Source organism: Phoenix dactylifera, chromosome 15 (genome assembly GCF_009389715.1).
Source record: "Phoenix dactylifera cultivar Barhee BC4 chromosome 15, palm_55x_up_171113_PBpolish2nd_filt_p, whole genome shotgun sequence".
Taxonomy (NCBI): domain Eukaryota; kingdom Viridiplantae; phylum Streptophyta; class Magnoliopsida; order Arecales; family Arecaceae; genus Phoenix; species Phoenix dactylifera.
This window is the reverse complement of record NC_052406.1, coordinates 9,040,013-9,061,392: the sequence shown is the minus strand read 5'-3', so window position 1 is coordinate 9,061,392 and position 21,380 is coordinate 9,040,013. Positions and strand designations below refer to the sequence as shown.

The following is a 21,380-nucleotide window of genomic DNA, read 5'->3' as shown; positions in this document are numbered from 1 at the left end:
AAATCAAAGGTTTTGCTCAAAAAACATAATTGCTATGAGAGAGTCAAAACACATGATTTTCAAGAAGAGTTCAGATAATTTACATTAGATCATAATCATGCATTCTTTGTAAGTTTAATCTCTTTGATAATGAAAATTATAGAAATTAAAATCCACTAATAAGCAAGAAAAGTTGATGGACACCAACACATCATATATCGAATTCTTATTTTTAATATATTTTCATGTTATCTTATGAAGTTTCGCTTATACCCTCAAGGCTGCTCATAATCCTCATTACAAGTGCAAGCAAGGCCACTCATATTCTCATTGATAATTGGAACGAGGCCACTCATTATCCTTGTCGCTAATGCAAATGAGGCTGCTCATGTTCCTCAAGGTCCTGTTATACCCATTGGCCAAGGGTCTACATATCACTTGGCCAAAGCTTCTCATCAATACCGAGTGAGGCCACTCATACACGTATCTGGGATCCACATATATTCTTATAGATAATCCAAATGAAGGTGTAAATACTACACAACCAAAGGTTCCTGATTGATAAATCGAGTAAGGGAACTCATATACCACCAGGCTAGGGCTCCACTAATGTTCTCCAACTATGACATTCTATTTTTATTTTTCTAAATGTTTTCACAAAGATTAAGTTGAAAGGTACGAAAGAAGCCTGACTTATCAGGAAATTAACCGTATAGACAAGATTGATTTCAAAACTTAGAGCACAAAAACTTAAATTGGGGAAACTTGGAGATGCTACTTACCTAATAGTGTTAATTAAACTCCTATGCCCCTTGTCCAGCTCTTCGTCTTATCCTCATCTCTTTCTTCCTCTTCCTACGCTCCTTCCTTTCTCTTCACCAATTGCTTATTCTCTATGTGGCTGTAATTTATCTAGAATTGCAAAATGGCAGGAGCCCAGCACCAAGCATGAGATTTCCAGATATCATAAAATGGTAGATGGGCATCAAGATTAGGTTTAGCTGGGTGGGCTGATTGGGTAAAGCACAGGGTGTCCGTTTCAACTTTCAAGTAATGATACACTTTATGTGATAGGTTCTTATAGCAAGCATGAGGTGGTAGTAACTGGTAAGCATGAAGTGGTCGTTTCAGTGGTTAAGCATGAGGTGGCAATTCAAAGCCCAAGATGGCCAATTAGCTATGTAAACATGAGGTATCTACAAGCATGAGTGGTATTAGAATGAGATGGCATAACTTCCAGTATTAGGCAATTTTAGTCCCTCAATTTGTTTTAATTTATTTTTTAGATATTATTAGTAATGTATTATCCTAATCTTCACTAACTAATGGAGTTCCCATACAAAAGATTCATTCTCATGAGGATTCTATGCATGCATATCATAGTTGCTATAATTACTTGGCTCGTATATACAATGATGATGATTAAGATACTAGTGCATTGAGGTATTACAATTACATTAGGTAGAATTGCCACCTTTTAATATAGATTAGCAACACGAATGAACTTTAAATATGGATGTACATAATAGTCTACTTTGACCTTTTAGTACAATTCTCCTCTTTCTGTCCTTTTTTCTTTATTCAATGGAAATTTTAAGATGACTTTTTTTATCATCTTTTGTATGTTAATATTTGATTTTTGCAGCTTGGCAGGACCAAGGTTTTCCTTCGGGCCGGTCAGATTGCAGTTTTAGATTCTCGGCGTGCTGAGGTTCTGGATAATGCTGCAAGGATTATTCAGGGGTATTTACGAACATTTATTGCAAACAAGGAATTTGTGATAACTAGGAGGGCTGCGATTACTCTCCAAGCATATTGGCGGGGTATGTTCTATGATACTATGCTCCTACAGGTTGATGATTTTTAGATCTTTAGAACTCAAAATCTAGAAAATCCAACAGATGGTTAATGTAAATTTTTATTAGACTATGTTATATTGGTAATTTATCACAAAGTAGGCTGAGGTTGTGCAGGTATGCTTCTTCAATTATGGTTAGCAAAAAAAGTGGATGTAAAGAAACTTGGGCCATTCTAAGTTTTCTAACAGTTTCCTGCCGGTTGTAACCAACTATAAAATATATGAATCTTAAATTTGAATACTGGAAATTATTGGCCTGAAAACCATCTTTGTTAAATCAATTTTTTATGTCTTATGAATTATGACAAAGTTTGTGCTTATTTAAAGACATCCTCCTATTTTAAATGCTTGTCTGATGATTATGAGGTCGTGCACATATAAATATATATTATTACTGTACCTTCATATTTTACTTGTTTTTCTTGATGGATGCCATTGGTGTAACCTATGAAAGGATCATATTATCAATGCTGATACTTGTTCTACTGCATTGTGTTGTTTTCCTTTCCGCTCCGCTATAATGTCGAATGAATGCAAAACTGTGACAATTTTATACCTAATTAAATGTATATTTGCCACAATTTCTGCTATTTTTTTCCAGGCTGTTTGGCTCAAAGTAGATATGAAAGTTAAAAGACAAATCAGTCTGCAGCTCTCACAATTCAAAAATATATACGAAGATGGATATCACACGATGCTTTCTTGTGCATTGTTGTTCAGCAGTTTAGTCATTCAATCTAGCATTCGAGGTTATGTCATTCGCCAAAGTTTCATGCGCGATGAAGGAGCATAGGGCTGCCATGCTGATCCAGGTTCTTTTTTTTTTATTTTTTAACTGCATGATATGAAATCACTCTTTTTCTTTTTTGGTGTGCAAATTGTTCATTTGTTTGAGCATAGTTTATTCACAGTATTAGCTACTTTGTTTTGTTGCACATGCATATGATATTCTAGTTTGGATTCTTTTTTCCATGGTTTGCCGTATCGGCCTGTACTGGGCAGTATGGCCGTACCGTATCGATTTGGGTATCGGTATCTGGTACAAAAGCATACCAATACTTAGTACGTCAAAAAGACTCTGTACCGTACTGTACCAATTAAAGTACACCATATCGGTACCGGTAGACATACCCGGTGGCCTATCGGACCGGTACGGTTCAGTTTGGATTGGTTTAAACCGGTACCCGAAACCGGTCAGCTCTTTTCCCGCGGGAAGCGGGTGCGCCCAGTCGGAGTCGGAAAAGAAGAAGAGAAGGAGAGAGCGAACGGGGGAGGGAGGGATGGAGGGAGAGGCTTAGTCTCCAAATTTTTTAATTGAAAATTTTTAAGTGAAGTCGGCAAGCAATTTACCGACTTCACTTAAAAATTCTCAAATTAAAAAAACCGCGGCTGTGTCCGAAGTCGGCAAGCAATTTACCGACCTCCACTTAAAAATTCTCAAATTAAAAAACCGCGGCCGGATCTTCTGTTTCGAAAAGAAACAGGGGGGACGCAGCTGCAGCCTCGGCCTCCGCTGCGTCCCTGCAGGCTCCCCCTCGGGCTCCGCCGCCCCCTTGGCCTCCTCGGCCCGCTTGCTCTCTCTCCTCTCTTCTTCTTCGCCTGGCTCCGGCTGGGGTTCGGCATCTACGGGCCTTCGTGTACCAGTTTTCACTGCTCTGTTGTAGCCGTATCAGAACTCATGACCGATACAAGTACGTGCTGAATCGGCCGGTACAGGCCGGTTCAGCATATCATGGTACTAACACAGTGCTAGTATGGCACCGAGTATAGGGTCTGATACCGAGACAAAAACCTTGTTTCTTTTCTTTTGAGACTATTAATATATGAAGTAGCTTCATAATTACATGTTCATGTTGGTTATCTCCTGGTATGAGAACAACTTTCACTCTTTTTTGGAATTTAAGGAATATTTTAGGGCTGATGCTCAAAATTGTAGAAACTAAATTTTTAATTTGGTATCACAACTAGTTGGCTGGGACAGTTGGCATGCATATCTTTCTGTGAACAAATTTCAAGCAAATTGAAAGATTACTAGGAAAGAAAATTATAGGAGTAATCAATTCAGAACATCCTACAAAATGTTCGTTACAATTGTAGGTAATAAGGATATATAAGACACCAATGATATCTTTTCAAACCATGATGAGTTTGTTTTAAAAAAAAAAAAGCTTGGTTGGTATTTCTTGCTAGCATTGCTACATAGTTCATTTAGTTTTGCTCAGGACTCTTCTATCTTTCCTTCCCATCCCTTAATCCTTAACATAGATGATGTGCACATAATAAAATGTCTCTATTAAGCAATGCAGCAAGACAGTAACAAATTTATCTTGATATAAGCTGGCTCGGCATTATAGAATTCTTGCAGTGTCCAGCTATGCAATTTGCCTTCTACTTGGTGGTGCCACTGTTTGAAACTTTGGCCTCCTTGCCAAGTCACTCATCATACTTTTGGACCATTCTGTTCCAGTTCATGAAGAAGCCCTGAAATTTTCTTTTGCTGGTGAGTCGGTGACAAGCTTGTAAAGGGTTCAAACACTGTTCATAGAGAATTTTGTTTTTGATGATTGACTTTCTTTCATAACACTTTTTAATAAGATTGTCATATTTAATGAAAAGAGCATGGTTGTTATGGCATTGTTAATGTAGAATCTGCCATTTAAGAGAAAAATTAACCTGGATGCTGGCTTACCCACAATTTTCTTCTTGCTTGTCTATCTTCCTGTATGATCCAAAATATTCGTTGCTAATATGTTTTCTTTAACCTCCATAAAAATATCAGTTTGGGTACTCGCATCATTAGCTTTTCTCCAAAGAAACAAAAAGCTAGTGTAGATTGTCCTATAAGGTCTGTCTGAATATTTTATTCAGCAATTGAAAAAGTAGATTCTTGCCTTTGGGAGTAAGGTTATTAATGCTTCTTGGCAATGTTATTGGAACAGCAGATTAGGTAGCGTGTTAAACAACATCCAGTTCTTAACCAGCTAAGTGTTTAGCAGTTGTTTAGTCAGGTTAGCCATTTAGAATCTTACTTAATGCTTAAGCAGCTATTTAATCCAATTTAATTGCTCACAATAATTGTCGGCCATTTTATTTTGAAAATTTTTAATGTGCAATATCTAGTATGTTCACTATTAATTAATAGCTAAAAATACATTTATATATATATAAATTATCTGACAATTGAATGAGATTTTATTTCACTTAGTATTTTTTCCTTTCAAGATATTGCAGAATCTGGAACATGTTTCTTTTGAATACAACTAAGGATTCTAGGATGACAGAAATGTAATGCATTTCCTTTACTTGCATCCTGAACTTAGCATTTAATCTCACAGTAAGTAATCCGTTTGGTAATCCATCAGTGAAGGGTGGCATCCTTACCCTCTTCTCTCTATTTCTTAATTTCCTTTGCATTTAACTTTAGTGCTCTGTTCTCCTCATTCCTTTATTTTAATCATTCGAAAACAATTTTTCCCTTCTTTTTTTTTGTCATCACCACCACTACCAATATTTTTGTACTCTCCATACCTACTAATACTTCTCTGTTCATTAGCTTTCTCCTAAAGTTGATGATAAAATTATGCTTGTATTGGATTATATTATTCATACCAACTAGTAGCTCATTATGTATATTTTATTATTTTAATCATTATTTTCGTGTAAAATGGCATAATTTAAAGTTGGCATATAACTTTTTTGCCAACTTAACTATTCGATAGTTTGTTTTAAGCCCTTAAGGATTAGAGCATGGTCTGTTTGTACCGCCCGAGTATGGGGCGTACCATACCGGGAGAAAACCGGTACAAAACATACCTTCAAGTCGGAATCGCCTGTATCAAGGTGTACTGCTCCATACCGAAGTATACTGATCGGACCGAGACGTACCGAGGTGTACCACTTTTTCTTCTCCGCAACCATTTGGTCTATTTTTCATATTTTCAAGGTTCCCAAAGACATTTATTTTAACTTAATTTCATATCTATTGAAATATAAACATTTTTCTTGTTGCCTCTATCAAATGTGCTTTTCTAGTGTACTTTGTGTTCATTTTTAGTCTATCTTTTTAGACTTTTCCCAAAGCTGATTTCTCGCATAACTAATTGGCAGCTATATAGTTAGCTTTTCATTACTCATTATCTTTCATTCTGAAGCATCAAAATTCCAAATGCTTTGTTTGTTTGTTGGAATATTTTTACTCATTGTCATTTCATTTGTTATTGGAGTTTGGTTTCTGGATTATGTTGGAAATTTCAACTTTTAGGATTTTTTGAGTGCTCACAGTATTGGAGTTGACATGATATTTCTTGATATTTCTTAACACTTCATAAATGGAATGTCCAAGTTACATCAGCACAAAATTACAGTCTGAGATATGACATTTTGGTTTGTCCAGTTAAAGAATATCTCAAAGCAAGTGCTAACATTTCAGCTGTCAATCAATCTATGAACTTAAGACGGTTAATATAGGAACCTTCTGGCTTTGACATAAATTAGACTGCAAATGTGAGACAGAAATATTGAAGTGTGCATACTTCAGGTGGACTGGCATACCTGCCCTAATTTTGGGTCCTAAATCTTGCAGAAAATTCATGTGTATAATGCAGGTGGTGAACGAGATAACAAACAAACCTATTGTGTTACTAGTCTTAAGATGACTAGACGAAGGAGAGATGGTAATTTTGGTATTTTGCTCAATAACCTAAACAAGAAGGTTCTATTTTATTCCTAACTTAAAGAGATATTTGTAGAATCTGATCACATCACAAGATCCATTTAAACACTCGAAGAAATCTGCAATGATTAGTCAGTTCCTCCTCCGAATTTTCTTATCACCATGTGAGAGCAATTGCTGGGATAAGCAATCCTCTGGCAAAGTAACAAGTGTGCATAGTCCAATGCTATTTCTTTTTGCAACAGTCTGATCCTCAAGATATTTTGCCCTTGAAGCTTGAATGACAAATCTAGGGATTTGATATATCTCTAACACCATGATATTTTGAGATGCATGGTATGCATGGTATATTGCAATTTTAAGGGCATCCTAGTGCATGAACCTCCTACAATTGCAAGGTTTGGGAAGGGTTGGATATACACAGCCTTATCATGCAGAGAGGTTGTTTTTGTGTTTCAAACCTGTGACTTCTAGGTTATAATGGAGAAACCTTACCATTGCGCCTAGCATGGTATGCTGTACCGGTCGGTACCAGTCGGTACCGGGCATACCGTACCCGTACCGATGGGTATCGGTATCGGTACGCCAATGTCGGTACGTCTGGCGTACCGCATACCATACCGTACCGACACTCGGTATGGCCCGCCTAGGCTCATCCTCACATTGCAATTTTAAGGGCAATAACCCAAATATATACCGCAAGAATGGTCTTTTTTATTATATTGGCAAAAAAATATGACGAGACTAAGTAGTAAAATGTTCGTGATGACTATGACTAAGAGACATTGTATGTTCATGTTCGTCTAACATATTCAACCTCACTTCTTCTAGGTCCGCTCTTTACTAATTATCAGAAGCATTTATTTTTGTTTAATCAGTTGGATTCTAATTAAGTGTTTGCTTCTGAGAGCTTATCATTTTTGCATCGCTTGATTTGAAAATATTTTTGTTTGTATTATTGGTATTCTTTCCTTTTTGAAGCAGTAGATGAACTTTCGGTGGAATATTTAGTTGTCCTGTAAGTTGTTACTGAAGTTGGTTTCTCTGTTCTGGCTTTTAAGTATTAAGTTACCACCATTGCTTAGTGATATCTCATTATGCTTAGGTTCATTCTGTGAGTTAGCATCTGGAAACTATTAATGTTAAAAGTAGAATGTGTTTACTGATGTTTACTTATATCATGTAGGCGCAATGGAGGATGCAAAAGATCTCCTTGCTTTATCGGCAGTATCAACATGCTGCAATATCCATACAAAGTGCTTTGGAGACAGAAGCTTGCAAAAAGAGAGCTTAGGAGGCTCAAATTGGTATGAACACTTTCTAAACAATTAGATGATCTTGAAAGTTTTTTTTGGTTCATTACAAGGGGCATTTACTAAAAAGTATATGTGTAAATGATAAAATTGTTTCCTACTGTTTCCTGTGCAACTAGTAAAGTTACTGGGAAAGAATAAGGTACCAGCACAATGGAAATTTTAAATTTTCTGTTAATTTCTAGCTTATGCCTCCATGTATATGCTCGTAAGCTTTATTGAAATGAAGTTTTTGAGAAATTTTTGTAGCTCTTTTATTTTGTTTATTTGATTTTCTTTTTTGTCCGGGAAGGGAGGGTGTGGGGGAGTTGGGTTATGTTCCCTTTTGTCTCTTTCTCTGACAGTCATAAAGAAATGCTCTTCCCAACTCATGCAAGTCTGAATCAGGATGGGGATGATTAGCTACTTTGTAAGTCCGTCTAGAGTGCAGTATCATTAACTGGATCCTTTTTTCCAATATTATACTTATTTTTATATTTCATCTTTCAGTTCTGATCCTTCTTCTCTTTTTTAAAATGTTGCTGAGATTTTGCAATTTTTTAACTGTGTCAGTTTTGGGTATCACTTTTACTTTTTTCGTTTTCTCTAAATCTGGGAAGTACAGAGAATGGGGTGATAGTTCAAGCTTGCAAGACAAGCCTTGGTAGTGTGCTGCTGCATGTCACAAGTGCAGTGAACTGGTTTACTGGTTGTTGTTATACATTATTCGTTTGGTATTGTCTTTTCCACAGCATGCATTGGCAAAAGTTCACCTTCTCTCAGATTACCTGCAGCTTTATCAGCAATTAAAAAAAATAGATTCTTGCCTTTTGGAGTAAGGTTATAACTTATAATGCTTCTTGGCAATGTTATTGGACACAGCAGATTAGGTAGCATGTTTAAACAACCATCCAGTTCTTAACCAGTTAAGTGTTTAGCAGTTGTTTAGTCAGGTTAGCCATTTAGACATCTACTTAAGTGCTTAAGCAGCTATTTAATCCAATTAATTGCTCAAATAATTGTCAGCCATTTATTCTGAAATTTTTTATGTGCAATATCTAGTATGTTCGACTATTAATTAAATAAGTAAAAAATATATTTACATAATATATAAATTATCTAACAATTAAATGAGATTTTATCTCACTTAGTATTGTTTCCTTTCAAGATAATTGCATAATCAGGAACATGTTTCTTTTGAATACAACTACGGATGCTAGGATGAGAGAAATGTAATCATTTCCTTTACATGCATCTTGAACTTAGCATTAATCTCACAGTAAGTAATCCATTTGGTAATCCATCAGTGAAAGGGAGGCATCCTTAGCCTCCTCTTTCTATTTCTTAATTTCCTTTGCATTTAACTTTAGATGCTCTGTTCCCCTCATTCTTTTATTTTAAATTATTCTAAACAATTTTTCCCTTCCTTTTTTGTCATCATCACCACCACTACCAATATATTTGTACTCTCATACCTACTAATACTTCTCTTCATTAGCTCTCTCCTAAAGTTGATGATAAAATTATGCTTATATTGATTATATTATTGATACCAACTAGGTAGCTCATTATGTATAGATTATTATTTTAATCATTTTCACGTAAAATGTTATAATTTAAAGTTGCATATAACTTTTTACCACTTAACTATTCGGTAGTTTGTTTAAGCCCTTAAGGATTAGAGCATGGTCTGCCGTAGCGCCCGATATGGGGCATACCGTACTCGGAGATTGACTGCAGTTTTTATTCATAGTTACTTCTCCCCTATGAATTTAATTATGAATTACTTCACATATTTTATCTGACTGCTATTAATTAAATGTTATATCTAGCAGGGGAACAGATCTTAATTACTCGCAATATGAAATAGAGTGCAAGTCTTGTTATCCAAAACACAACAGCTGTTGCTTCTGGAACCTGATGTTTAGGTCTTCATGTGTCATTCCATCTATGCTGCATGGATTTTTCTAATAATTTCTTCCTTGTTTTAGAGTTTCTCTTGAGACATGGACTTTTTGTTGTGGCTATTCAGTCCTAGAAGTAACTTAAAAGGACAACATATCCTGCTACTTTCTGGTTGGTTGTTTGCAAGGAAGTCACAGACAAACATAACTATAACCATCAAATCCAATATCTCGATATTTTATGGGGTTGGTTTTGCAAATATCTTATAACCAGTTGTTTCTGTTAAGGGATACATCTACTTTCACTCTATCCCTTTCTAAATCCCTGTTCACAACACTTATTTGTATACTGTAATTGTCCTTCACTTCTTTTTACTAACCCATACTAAAGCCTCATCTGTTAATCAATTTGCATACCAGATGAGCTAAATATAAAATTTGAAAAGCAACAGAAACTTGAAAAATACTATCAGTCTACCAGAGTGGGCATGATTTTTGAGAAAAGATTTTATTATTTTGGTCTTCACTTCTTCCTGCATCAGTCTAAGCATCAAAAAAGGTATAAAGATGGTTTGATATAGTTCAATAAAGAACAGGAAACAACTTTCCTTCTCTTTGCTTAACTTTTTTTGATGTTATATGCAGTATTAGGTGGTTTATGGGTACAGATTGTAATCTTTTTCATGAACCTAGTCTGAGGTTAATGAAAGTTTACAAGAAAGATCCCCTCTTCCTGTCACCTGATTATTCTGTTATTCTTCTATTTTATCAAACAAGTATTCCATCTAGTTGTTGTACTAGTGTTCTAGCAATTCGTTTTTATATACTTAGTTTCGTTCTCTGTTCATTTTTTGGTTTGAAAAGATGCTTTTGCTTACTTCTTCTGTTTGTTATTTTCCTTTTAGGCTGCAAACGAAGCTGGTGCATTGCGTAAAGCAAAAGACAAACTTGAGAAGAGTTTGGAAGATCTTACATTGCGACTGACATTGGAAAAAAGATTAAGAGTACCCTTCTTTTCCTAGATTATGGATTCAAATTTATTGTTCTTGCAGTTGTTTGAATTTTAAATGTTGAAATTTGCTCATCTTATTCATTATATTTTATCCTCTCTACATGTATATTTTTTATTTTATCTTTTGCTAGGATGCACTTTCTTAGGACTCGTTTGGTTCGCGGGAAATTTTTTTCTCGCTGGAATGTTTTTTCTAGGAAGATGATTTCTGAAAATATGGTGCTTGAAAAAATGGTTTTAGTATGTTTGGTTGATCATAAAAAAGTGGCACATCCCAAAGTGGCTTATATTTGGTTGAGGATCTACTTTCTTAGAAAAAGTTGTATGAAATACCTATCATACCCTTAATAAAGGGAAAGTTCTTACCCCTGGATTTTGATGACTTAGAAAAAAAAAAAGGGGACCCCAATTCCCAACCAGTGGGAAAGTAGCTTTCTCATGTCTCCTTTGAAAACTCCAACCAATTAAGAGGTATTTCTTTGTTTTCCTGTTGACCACACTTTTCCTCCTTTTCTCGCGAACCAAACGAGTCCTTAATGTAATTTATCTAGGTGTTGGGAGTTGGGACACATTTAAACACTATCTGAAAGCCCATTTTACAAGAAAAAGTTTAACCATTTGAAGGTTCAATAACAGTATGTTGTTTACCAAAGCTCTTAGGTGAGCCCATTGGATATGTGTGCGGTGCACCTATTGATGCCTATCACAAGATGATGAAGCTTCGAGAATTGAAGGAAGGGTTAATCAAAGAATGTTGGGTTTAGTGAATATATCTTGCCTCCTTTTCCTCCACGATTTGCTTCAATTGAAATTCTTGCTTCCTCATAGAGAAGAACTGATTCTATGTCTAATAATGTTTCTTTGTTTGATGCATTTGAGTGAATAATTTCATACTTGGGATTTCTCATTGAAGATTGCATTTTCTCGCATCAGTTATCCTCTTCAATTTTCCATTCAACATTTTTCACTGATGTCTTTCAAGATTACGAGTCTCCAAACCAGAAAATCTTTGGGAGCTTTGAAATTCTCATTATCTTATAGAATACTCACCCAAATATACTTTTAAAGATATTCCAAGATTTTCTATGTTGTATGGATACATCTTAAATCTTAATGCAATTTCAATATCGTTATGTGCAATAATTGGAATTCAGGTAATAATATTAGTTTATAAAACTCTCCACTGTTGAACCTCCTTCGCATTTATAGGATCCAACTATATGGTTCTAAGGTTGGTTGTACCAGTACCGGGATCCGTACCAGTTTTTCAATGGTATGGTGTTGTTCCAGCATGTACCGACAAAGAGAGAGCCAGAAGGGAAGGGGAGAGGGAGAAGGAGAGAAAGGAAAAGAAAGAGAGGGGGGTGGGAGAGGTAGAGGGAGAGACGGAGAGGGAGGGGGAGAAAAAGAGAGGCTGAGAGAGAGGTAAGGAGGCCAACAAGGTTCCCTTGGAAGGAGGGGGAGAAAGAGAGGCTAAGAGAGAGGGAGGGAAAGCCGACGAGGCTCCCCTATTTTGTTTCAAAATGGGAGAGCCCTTGGCAAGCTCCCTCTTTTCCTGCCTCCCTCCCTCTCTCTCAGCCTCTCTCTATCTCCTCCTCCCTTTCCCTCTCTCTCTTCCCTTCCTCCCTCTCCCTCCTCCCCCCTCTTTCTCTCTCTTTCTCCCTCTCCTCGTTCCTTGTCTGATTTTTCGAACCGAGGGGTGGACCCGTGCCTCCCTCTCTTCACCCTTGGTACAGTCACAGTTCGGGGCGGTACGGTCCCAATTTGTGGTGGTATGGCGAACCATATATGGTTCTGCTCTATCAACCTAACTTCAGAAGCATTTTCTTTCAACAATGATTTGAAGGTGAAACGATATGACAGACATTTGCAAGGAACTGTTGCTGCTATTGGTGACAATAGCTGGATGGATGATGGTTTTTGGTTGTTATTAAGCCTATTAGCATGAGACCTGATGGTAATCCATGGTGGAACTGGTGCTTGTCATACTTGGACAGCATAGATCAGTGACGTGCAGAGTTTCGCAGAGTTCAGCATCAAGATGGAAGTGAACCTATATGAAAAATTCAGATTGGTCTCTCTCAAAGTAGATAATATCAAATTGATATTATCTGCTTGTTAGAACAGTAGCAATTAGACCATGCTATTCAGCAGAATGGTGAATGGTACATTGGGGTAGACCGGTAGAGCAATTCTGATCAAAAAATATGGCACTCATCAAGTTGGAGGAAGAGAGGGAAAAAACAAATAGGAGAAGAACCATTCACCATTTTTTCGAATTCCTATGTATAAATGTACAAGTTTGACATGGGAAACCACTACAGAAATGGTTCAGTCAAGTACACAAATAATCGTAAATTACAGACTTACTATACGTCCAAAGCATGACTTACTAAACATCTGTGAAAGCTAAAAGTTCACTCATTGATAATGTTCTATAGGTCTTAAGATTCGGTACCCCAAATTATTTGTCCAAATAGATGGATGTAATTTATTATTTTACTTCAAGTACCCCTCTCACTTTTGTGTAGTTCTTGCAGATATACCTGTTTAAATTCAAAATGCAGCTTTATTCTTAGTAATTTAGTTACTTATGATATGAAATTTGGAATGCAGGTAGCTGCTGAAGATTCAAAGGCAGCAGAAATTTCAAAGCTTCAGAAAGCTTTGGAGTCATTGAACGCTGAGTTGGAAGTGGCCAAATTGGCCACTATTAGTGAGCGCGATAAAAGTTCCTCGCTTCAAATTCAGTTGGAGTTGTCAATGAAGGATCAAGAAACTACAAGGAGTAGTCTTGTTGAAATGGCAGAACTGAACAAGGAGAACTTCTTATTGAAGGTGTGGCAGATATTTAACTTGTGGATTTGGTACAATAGACATCTTACATTGACTGGTAGTGGACTATTTTTATCTGTCTTTTCAGAACTACTATAACAGTAAGATAGTTACATACTTACAGCCATATTATTTTTTTTTTTTGTCGGGTGGGGTGAGCCAGATATTCTATAATAACAATTTGCGAGTGCAAAAATACACTCTAAAGTCCATCAAAAGTAATATCGATTACTTTATCCATGGTTAATTTCTGTCCATCCTAACTGTTTCTCGCTATATCTAATACTCAATTCTCTTATCCTAATAATATTTCAGTTGCAAATTTGCTATTCCAAGAAAATTGCTAATGTAGATATTGACACATAAGGTTAGGACTAGAATAACTGTATTGTTATAATTTTAATTATCATTAAGACATTAACCATTGTTGGTCTCTACAAAATTATAAGAGTAATTGCAAAAAGATTAAGAAAAATGACAACAATCTTGAAAAAAAACTAATTTGGATCTATGCCACAAATCTATCTTGTTGTGGCAATTGATAGAAACATATCGTGAAAAGCAAAAAAAAGTCTATATGTGGTTCTTATTGACTTTGATAAAGCTTATAATTATGTTTAGGTAATTTGGCAGGCTTTAAGAAGGAAGGATATATCATTCCAGAAAAGCAAAAAAGAAGGAAAGGTGTTGCCCAAGGTGACAAGCCAAGAGGGGGGGGGGGGGTGAATTGGTTTTTTTTTATTTTCGATTCCTTAATAATGCTAATTGATGAGTGAGTGATTTGGTTAATATAGATTAACTACAAATAGTGAACTTAGAACAATACACAATACAAACAACAAGAAGTATAGTGGTTTGGTGCTCTTCTATGCACCTACGTCCACTTCCCAAGCGACCCCTTGGGAATTCACTATAATCCCGCGGATTACAGTTGGATTGTTTTCTGGGCTCACAATCCAAAAACCTTTACACTTGGTTTTCCGAGATCACCAAAAACCTATGTTAGTTTTACGAGCTCACCAACAAACCTTCACCGTTGGTTTTACGGGTTCACCAACAAACCTACACCGTTGGTTTTACGGGCTCACCAACAAACCTTACAAGATTGTTAAGAAGAAGAAGAAGGTTTAAACTCCTAGATGAGCAGATATAACAAATATAAGCTATAAAGAAGAGTTAGAATATAGTTATCGCTTTGATATGGCTCTTCTCTTCTTTGTCAAGGAATGCTTCACTCCTTAAGGGTTGGTGGAGCTTTTAATGCCTCTTTTTGATCTGCTCAACCACTTCCTTTTGACTCTAGAATGAAGCACCTCGATGAAGAAAATTAGGGCTTATATCTTTCTTGGGTAAGCTTTGATCTATTGCAAAAGAATGCTTTGCTCTGATGAATAGTGTCATTATAAATACTTTCCCACATGTTTAGGTTACTCCCCATTGGTTAGATTTGAAAAACTATTCCCCATTGGTTAGATTTGAAAAACTATCCGTTACTAGCCGTTGGGAGGTCAAAAAGTACTTCTGCAGAACTAGCCGTTATGCTTCTGCCTGTGCTGGAGTCAACCCAAACTTTCCTGGAGTCGACTCAAACCACTGTTCATCAGACTTGGGGTCGATTCAACTTTCAGTGGGGTCGACCCAACTTTCACTGGGGTCGACTCCTGCTACAGTGGGGTCGACTCTCTCAGGGATCACAGAACCTTGTATTTCAGCTGTTTTTCACTGGGGTCGACTCAACTCTTTTTGGGGTCGACTCAAGCTACAGTGGGGTTGACTCAAGTTCCATTGGAGTCGACCCTCTCAGGGATTCCAGAGACAGTTTTGAACGACATAGCCTTGGGGTCGACTCATGTTCAGTTGGGGTCGACTCCATTGGGGTCGACTCAAGCATTCCTGGGGTCGGCTCAAGCATTCCTGGGGTCGGTCCTCTCAGTAAATTCCAGAGACTTGTTTTCTTGAGGCTTGAAGCTGGGGTCGACTCAACCATACTTGGGATCGACTCCACTACTGTTCATCCGTGCCATTTTCGCAGAGGTGTGCCTGATGGTTCCATGATGTGCCAGGGTCGACTCCACCTTTGTTGGGGTCGACTCATTCCACACTTTGCTGCATCTTAAGGTTATTCTCATCCATACAATCAATGAAATATACTTCAAGCAATTTTGAATGTATGCCATGGTAGTGCTACATACTCTTAACAATGAAAACTACTATTGTGCCCTTACGAGTACGTTTCACTTGAAATTTTGCTGAATTAGAATTTAGAATTCACTATCCCTTTTCTATTGCAAATTTTATCTTATTATTAATCATTGAAAGACATCTTGATCTCATTCTTCTAATATATCGAGAGTGTCGAATTCAGTAATGATGTATCATGTTAACTTGTAGTATTTAATTAGATATTTACTCAATGGTTGTGTTAATCATCAAAATAACACTATCATCCTCAAAAGGTGTACCAGTAACAATAAGTTTAACAAGTGTATCTCCAATCACAATAGTCTTGCATCAGATAACAATACTAAGCCCATATAGTTACACTAATTATAAATGAACTTAATGCTAAGTTTTGGAAAGATTGATCATGGTGTATATTATTTGCAGACTATATAGTATTGGTTGATGGAAAAAGAACTAGACTAAATGCTAAGTTAATTTATGGAAGAAAGCTTTAGAGTGTGAGGAGTTAAAAAACAATAGAATAAAGTAGAATCTAGCTGGCTAATTTAGCCAACCACCAACCAAACTCATCCCAAATAGGTGTCCTATACCTCCTTTCAACAGTCCTCTCTGTAATTTCTGGACATCCAACTGCATTCTCTCACCTTCTCCATCTCTACTTCTTGATCTCTCTTGGAGCTGTGTATGAAGGTTGGTTGACCTGCTGATTCAGAACTTGCAGCTATACTTGTGTTTTCTCATGTCAGCACGGTTTAAGGTAAGGTGTTGTCCAAGTATCATAGAACCAAGTCATGTGTTGATATGGAGTCTCTACTCCAATTGAGAAAAGTCACCTCCATCTTGGGGTAAGATGGACAATGTCCATAATTGGCAATTGTATAAATTAGGTATTCCAACTTCATGCATATCTGTGGTTGGTTTCATGAATGTAGAATTGAATCTTATTTCTCCATTAATTGCTGAAAGTAAGTAAATGAGAATGAAGCATCTCATGTTAAGAAAAAACTACATCCAATTGTATATGGAAGAGAAAATATCATCTCGTTAAGGACTTGTTATTCTATTTGATATATAAAATCATGAGTTTGTTAAGGCAACCATTCATGACCCATGTGTACACATACATGCATACAAATGATTTAAATAGTTCCAAAAATTTGTTCAAGGTAAATATATTGTTCCTGATGCTGAAAATTGCTCATACCCTAATACTTGGGTGATAAGTCTTGTAAACAATTTAGTTATTGTAGAACTGGAACATGATGAAAATTGTTGATTATCTTTTTAGATGGCCTACCATGTACTTGGTGTATAAGTTGGTTATTCTCTGTTTGTTAAAATATTCCATACTTCTTCTATTATTTACTGTAAAAGCTTTCAAGTCTGGCTTCACTATATGTAGGACATCATTTTGTTTTAGTATATATGTAAGAAATCAATCATCTCTCAGCACTTCCCACCACTCTCCACACCTCTAAAGATAGTCCCATCTTTAATATACACTTAGTTCAGTTCTTTAAGGGAGAGTAACAAGAGAAATGCATGTTCCAGATATTGGTGCATTTATGAAGTTGCATAAATAACGGAAAATGTGATTATGGGAACTCACAGCCATCCTTAACTTCTCACATGTGCATTCCATGTGCCAACTGTCAAAATTCAATATTTATATCCGAAATTGTTAGACAACCCATAACTTAGTAACACATCAAAAATTGAAAGATTTATGTAGACTTCAATCTATTTTTTTCATGGTTTCTGTTTATCCACATGAATTATTCCATTTATGAACTTCATATTAGAAGTCTTGCCTTCGACCTCTTTATCTAGGCGTGTTCCAAGTGTTTGGGAACCTTAATGGACTTCTTCATGGTTGCATGAGCCTAAACTATTTATCTATTTTTGTTTCCTTACCGACATATTAGCCCTTCAGTTTTTACGGCATGCCCTCCATTAGAGGGTTGGCTTTAGCTTAAGTGTTGATCATAAAATGTACTCAAATTTTGATGAATCATAGCTTGTTACATAGACCAAGCCTGTACAAATGGGACAAGTCTTGATGATCAAGACAAAATCTCATATGTTGACGGATCGTAGCCTAAACCATATTTCTGACCTGTAGATGGGATAAGGCTTAACAACCAAGACATAAATGACTTCATTCTTGGTTTAAATTTAAGCATGTCATCGCGAATCTATTGGTAGAAAATCTTCATAGTTCTTGTGTTGTTTTATGTTAGATACCACCACAAAAAAACTGAGAAGCCATACTTATTGGTTTAGATCTTAGTTAAGTGAACAGGGAGAAAGTGGGGGAGCAAACTTGGGGTGTGGGAGAGTTTTTGAAGCACATGCAGCAACATAAGTGGCAGATCCCAGCTACCTAGGTTCAGATCGTACATCTGTTCTCTATCTGAAGTTATTCTCTTTTTCAGATTGAGAGCAATCACTGAATGTGATATCTATCAGATAAAAAATCTTTTTTTTTTGAAATATTACAAGACATGTCCAATAATATCAATAATATCTAGTCATGTGATATGTTGGCAAGAATTGAAAATAAGATTCTTCTTGCTATGATCTATTATAATGGCCCCCGAAGATCTAAGAATTAAATGACAAAGAAAAGGTTAAAAAGCGAAAAGGAGAGTGGTATGTAAACTATGTATCATACATGCAGCCTTCATAATATGTATTGCCATTTGCCAATATAAATTTTAGTATTAACTATGGATACAAGTCTCTTGAAGAACCAGTTCAGTTCATTGGCCATCCGCCATAGGTTCATAACTTTCATTTTCTTCATAGTAGAATTACATTGATTGGAAATTGGAACTGGTATAGCTCAATGTGTGCATTTCATAAATCAGCATCCATATATAATCAATTAACAGTTTGTCGTAATGTCTCTTATATAATATTTTGCATCCCTTTTACCTAATGTCGCAAAATTGTCTTTTCTTTTTCCTATATTGATATGCATGAATTTGTTTAATCTAAGAATTACTATCTCAAGGACATCTGCATGTTGTGCCTAATCAACATCAGTAGCTTGTTATGGGGGCCATGGATTCACTGGAATGAGCCATTCTCGTAATAGAAGTTGTATTATTGTCTTTCTTTTGTGATACTGAATCTGGGGAAGTAGGTTGTGCAATCTGAGTCACGGCTATTATTAATTGCTAGCCTAACTGATTATAGAAAAGTCAAATAATGAAACTTTGGTGTTTTTCCGCAGAGTTCACTGGAATCTCTGACAAAAAAGAACTTGGAAATGGAGCAAGAGCTTCTGAAAGCTCGAGAATGCAGTCATGATACTTTGGATAAATTGCAGGATGTGGAATCAAAATATTTGCAACTTCGTCAGAACGTGCATAAGTATTATATTATCATTAGAAAGACACTATTTACTAGGTTCATGATAATGAATAGAGCTAACTTGCCAAACATGTCAAATTTTCAAAAATTTCTTTTTCTGATTTTGACAAATAACCTGTGGCAATGTTGTTTTTACATAACATTTTTCTGATTTACACTAATTGCATTATTCTGCTTATCCTTGTTTGTTCAAATTTTATTTTCTAGGCTAATGTTTGCATTCCTTTGGTGATGTGTGTCAGCTTGGAGGAGAAGCTTGCAAACTTAGAAGATGAGAATCACTTTCTGAGGCAAAAAGCATTAAGCTTATCTCCCAGGAAGAACCTAGTTGGGGTTCTAAAACCTTTTACTGAGGTTTTACTCCTTTAATTAACTTTTTAATATCCGAAATTCTGCTTGTTCATGATATTTTGAATAGACATCAGTTAATCAAAGCATGGCTTAAGGTGGTGTTTTTTGGCTAAAGCAGAACTATTCTGTGGCATCCGTGCTTTCCAATATCAACCAGAAACCTGTATTTGTAAGAAAATCCCATGCAGATTTTCTTTTTAAATTAAGAAATTGAAATCATGTGAATAACTTGTTCTAATTATTTGTTTTTTCAATTTTTATAGGAAACTCCGCCACCTGCAAATCTTTTTCCATTTCCTCACAGCTTAATGGACTCACGAAGATCAAGGATGACTGAGAGACATGAGGTTAATGTTTGGATTTTTTTTCTTTTTTTGGTGGTTTGCAACTAGAACTTGCTGTTATTTTCTTGTTTTCAGCACACTTTGACCATATTGTTGCCAAAAAGGCAGTTGATACTTCATAGGGATTTCTACTGACATTTTGAGTTTTATGCCATTCTTCACTGTCATGTTTTTTCTTCATTCTTCTTTGACCCCTTTTTTCTCTTCTGCATCCCCTTGTACATGAGTTCAGCCTTTTGGGATCTGAGTGAAATCTTATGCAGGAGTATCACGAACTACTTCTGAGGTGCATAAAGGAAGATTTGGGGTTTAAGGATGGTAAGCCAGTTGCAGCTTGTATCATATATAAATGCTTAGTCCATTGGCGAGTTTTTGAGGCTGAGAGGACAACAATTTTCGACTACATAATTGAGGCAGTTAATAATGTTATCAAGGTTGATAACCATTTCATAATTCATATCCTTTCATAATTCACAAACTTCAATTTTTTTCCTTTGAGAATGCTTCTATTCCCATATGTTAAAATTGTTTCAGGTGGACAATGAGAATGATGTCTTGCCGTATTGGCTGTCCAATGCTTCTGCACTTTTATGCCTCCTGCAGAGAAATCTACGATCAAATGGATATCTTACAACACCTAGATGTTCTACTGGGTCTTTCGCGTTGAGTGGAAGGATGACACAAGTGAGTTAGTGCCTTCCAAGTTGCTTGGCTTGTCTTATGTGGACAATTTGTAGTAAATTTTTTTGAAGACGAGTTGCTATGTTTCTGTGCTACATCTATATCTGCCTGTTTATAAATATTAGCTTGGTCTAACATTTTACCAATTGGTCATACTGCATTCAGGATCTATATTTTTGTTGAATGACCTTTAATAATCTTAGGATCATCTGGATTTTCTGACACAGTAAGAATCACTCATATTCAAATAATTAGTTGAGTTTCAAGCTCTTAGTACGCCATTTATCTGACTAGAAAAGGTTGCTTTTTAGATAGAGCAGTTGGGAAGTAGGTGTGGCAATAGGTCAGTTTTGGGTTGGTCCGGGTCAGATCGAGATAGAATTGTGTTGAAATCACTCAACTCATACCTGACCCATTTATAATCAGGATGGAATATGTAAATTCATGCACAACCCATTTATTTTACATAAACCCATACCCACCCATCAACCCATTTAAGTTCTCACTTCAATCATTCATATAAGTAAAAAAGTAAAAACAAATCATGGCATGTGAAGATATCAAATAAAAAAAATCTAATTTAACTTCAAATATAATATTGAATCACAATTAGTTTAGGAATTTAAGATATATGAAATATATATGAAATTCATAAACTAACTAAAGATAAAACTAACTAAAATGCAACAATAAGAATAACACACCGCATGGCAAATAATAAAATGAAAAAAATATTTTCTGCATGACAAATGAAAATTATGCTAAGATAAAGAAAGCATAATATTATCGATAAATAATCATATTTAAAGAGGTTCTTGGTTGGTTCATCTAATGATGACCCATCAGGTCGAGGGGGCTAAACCTGAACCCACATACTTATAATTGGATTG

At 36.0% G+C, this 21,380-nt stretch overlaps 1 protein-coding gene across 1 annotated transcript in view; it reads left to right on the top strand.

Moving 5' to 3' along the window:
* LOC103716291 (protein OPAQUE1-like) overlaps window positions 1–21,380 on the top strand; it is a 74,270-nt gene that overhangs the window by 40,168 nt on the left and 12,722 nt on the right. Inside the window, 14 exon segments of the mRNA XM_026808181.2 lie at window positions 1,625–1,802; window positions 2,439–2,554; window positions 2,556–2,612; window positions 2,614–2,649; window positions 7,696–7,770; window positions 7,772–7,816; window positions 10,611–10,709; window positions 13,334–13,555; window positions 18,975–19,114; window positions 19,357–19,468; window positions 19,584–19,634; window positions 19,729–19,812; window positions 20,073–20,243; window positions 20,344–20,493. Coding sequence (XP_026663982.2) covers window positions 1,625–1,802; window positions 2,439–2,554; window positions 2,556–2,612; window positions 2,614–2,649; window positions 7,696–7,770; window positions 7,772–7,816; window positions 10,611–10,709; window positions 13,334–13,555; window positions 18,975–19,114; window positions 19,357–19,468; window positions 19,584–19,634; window positions 19,729–19,812; window positions 20,073–20,243; window positions 20,344–20,493 — 1,536 coding nt within the window.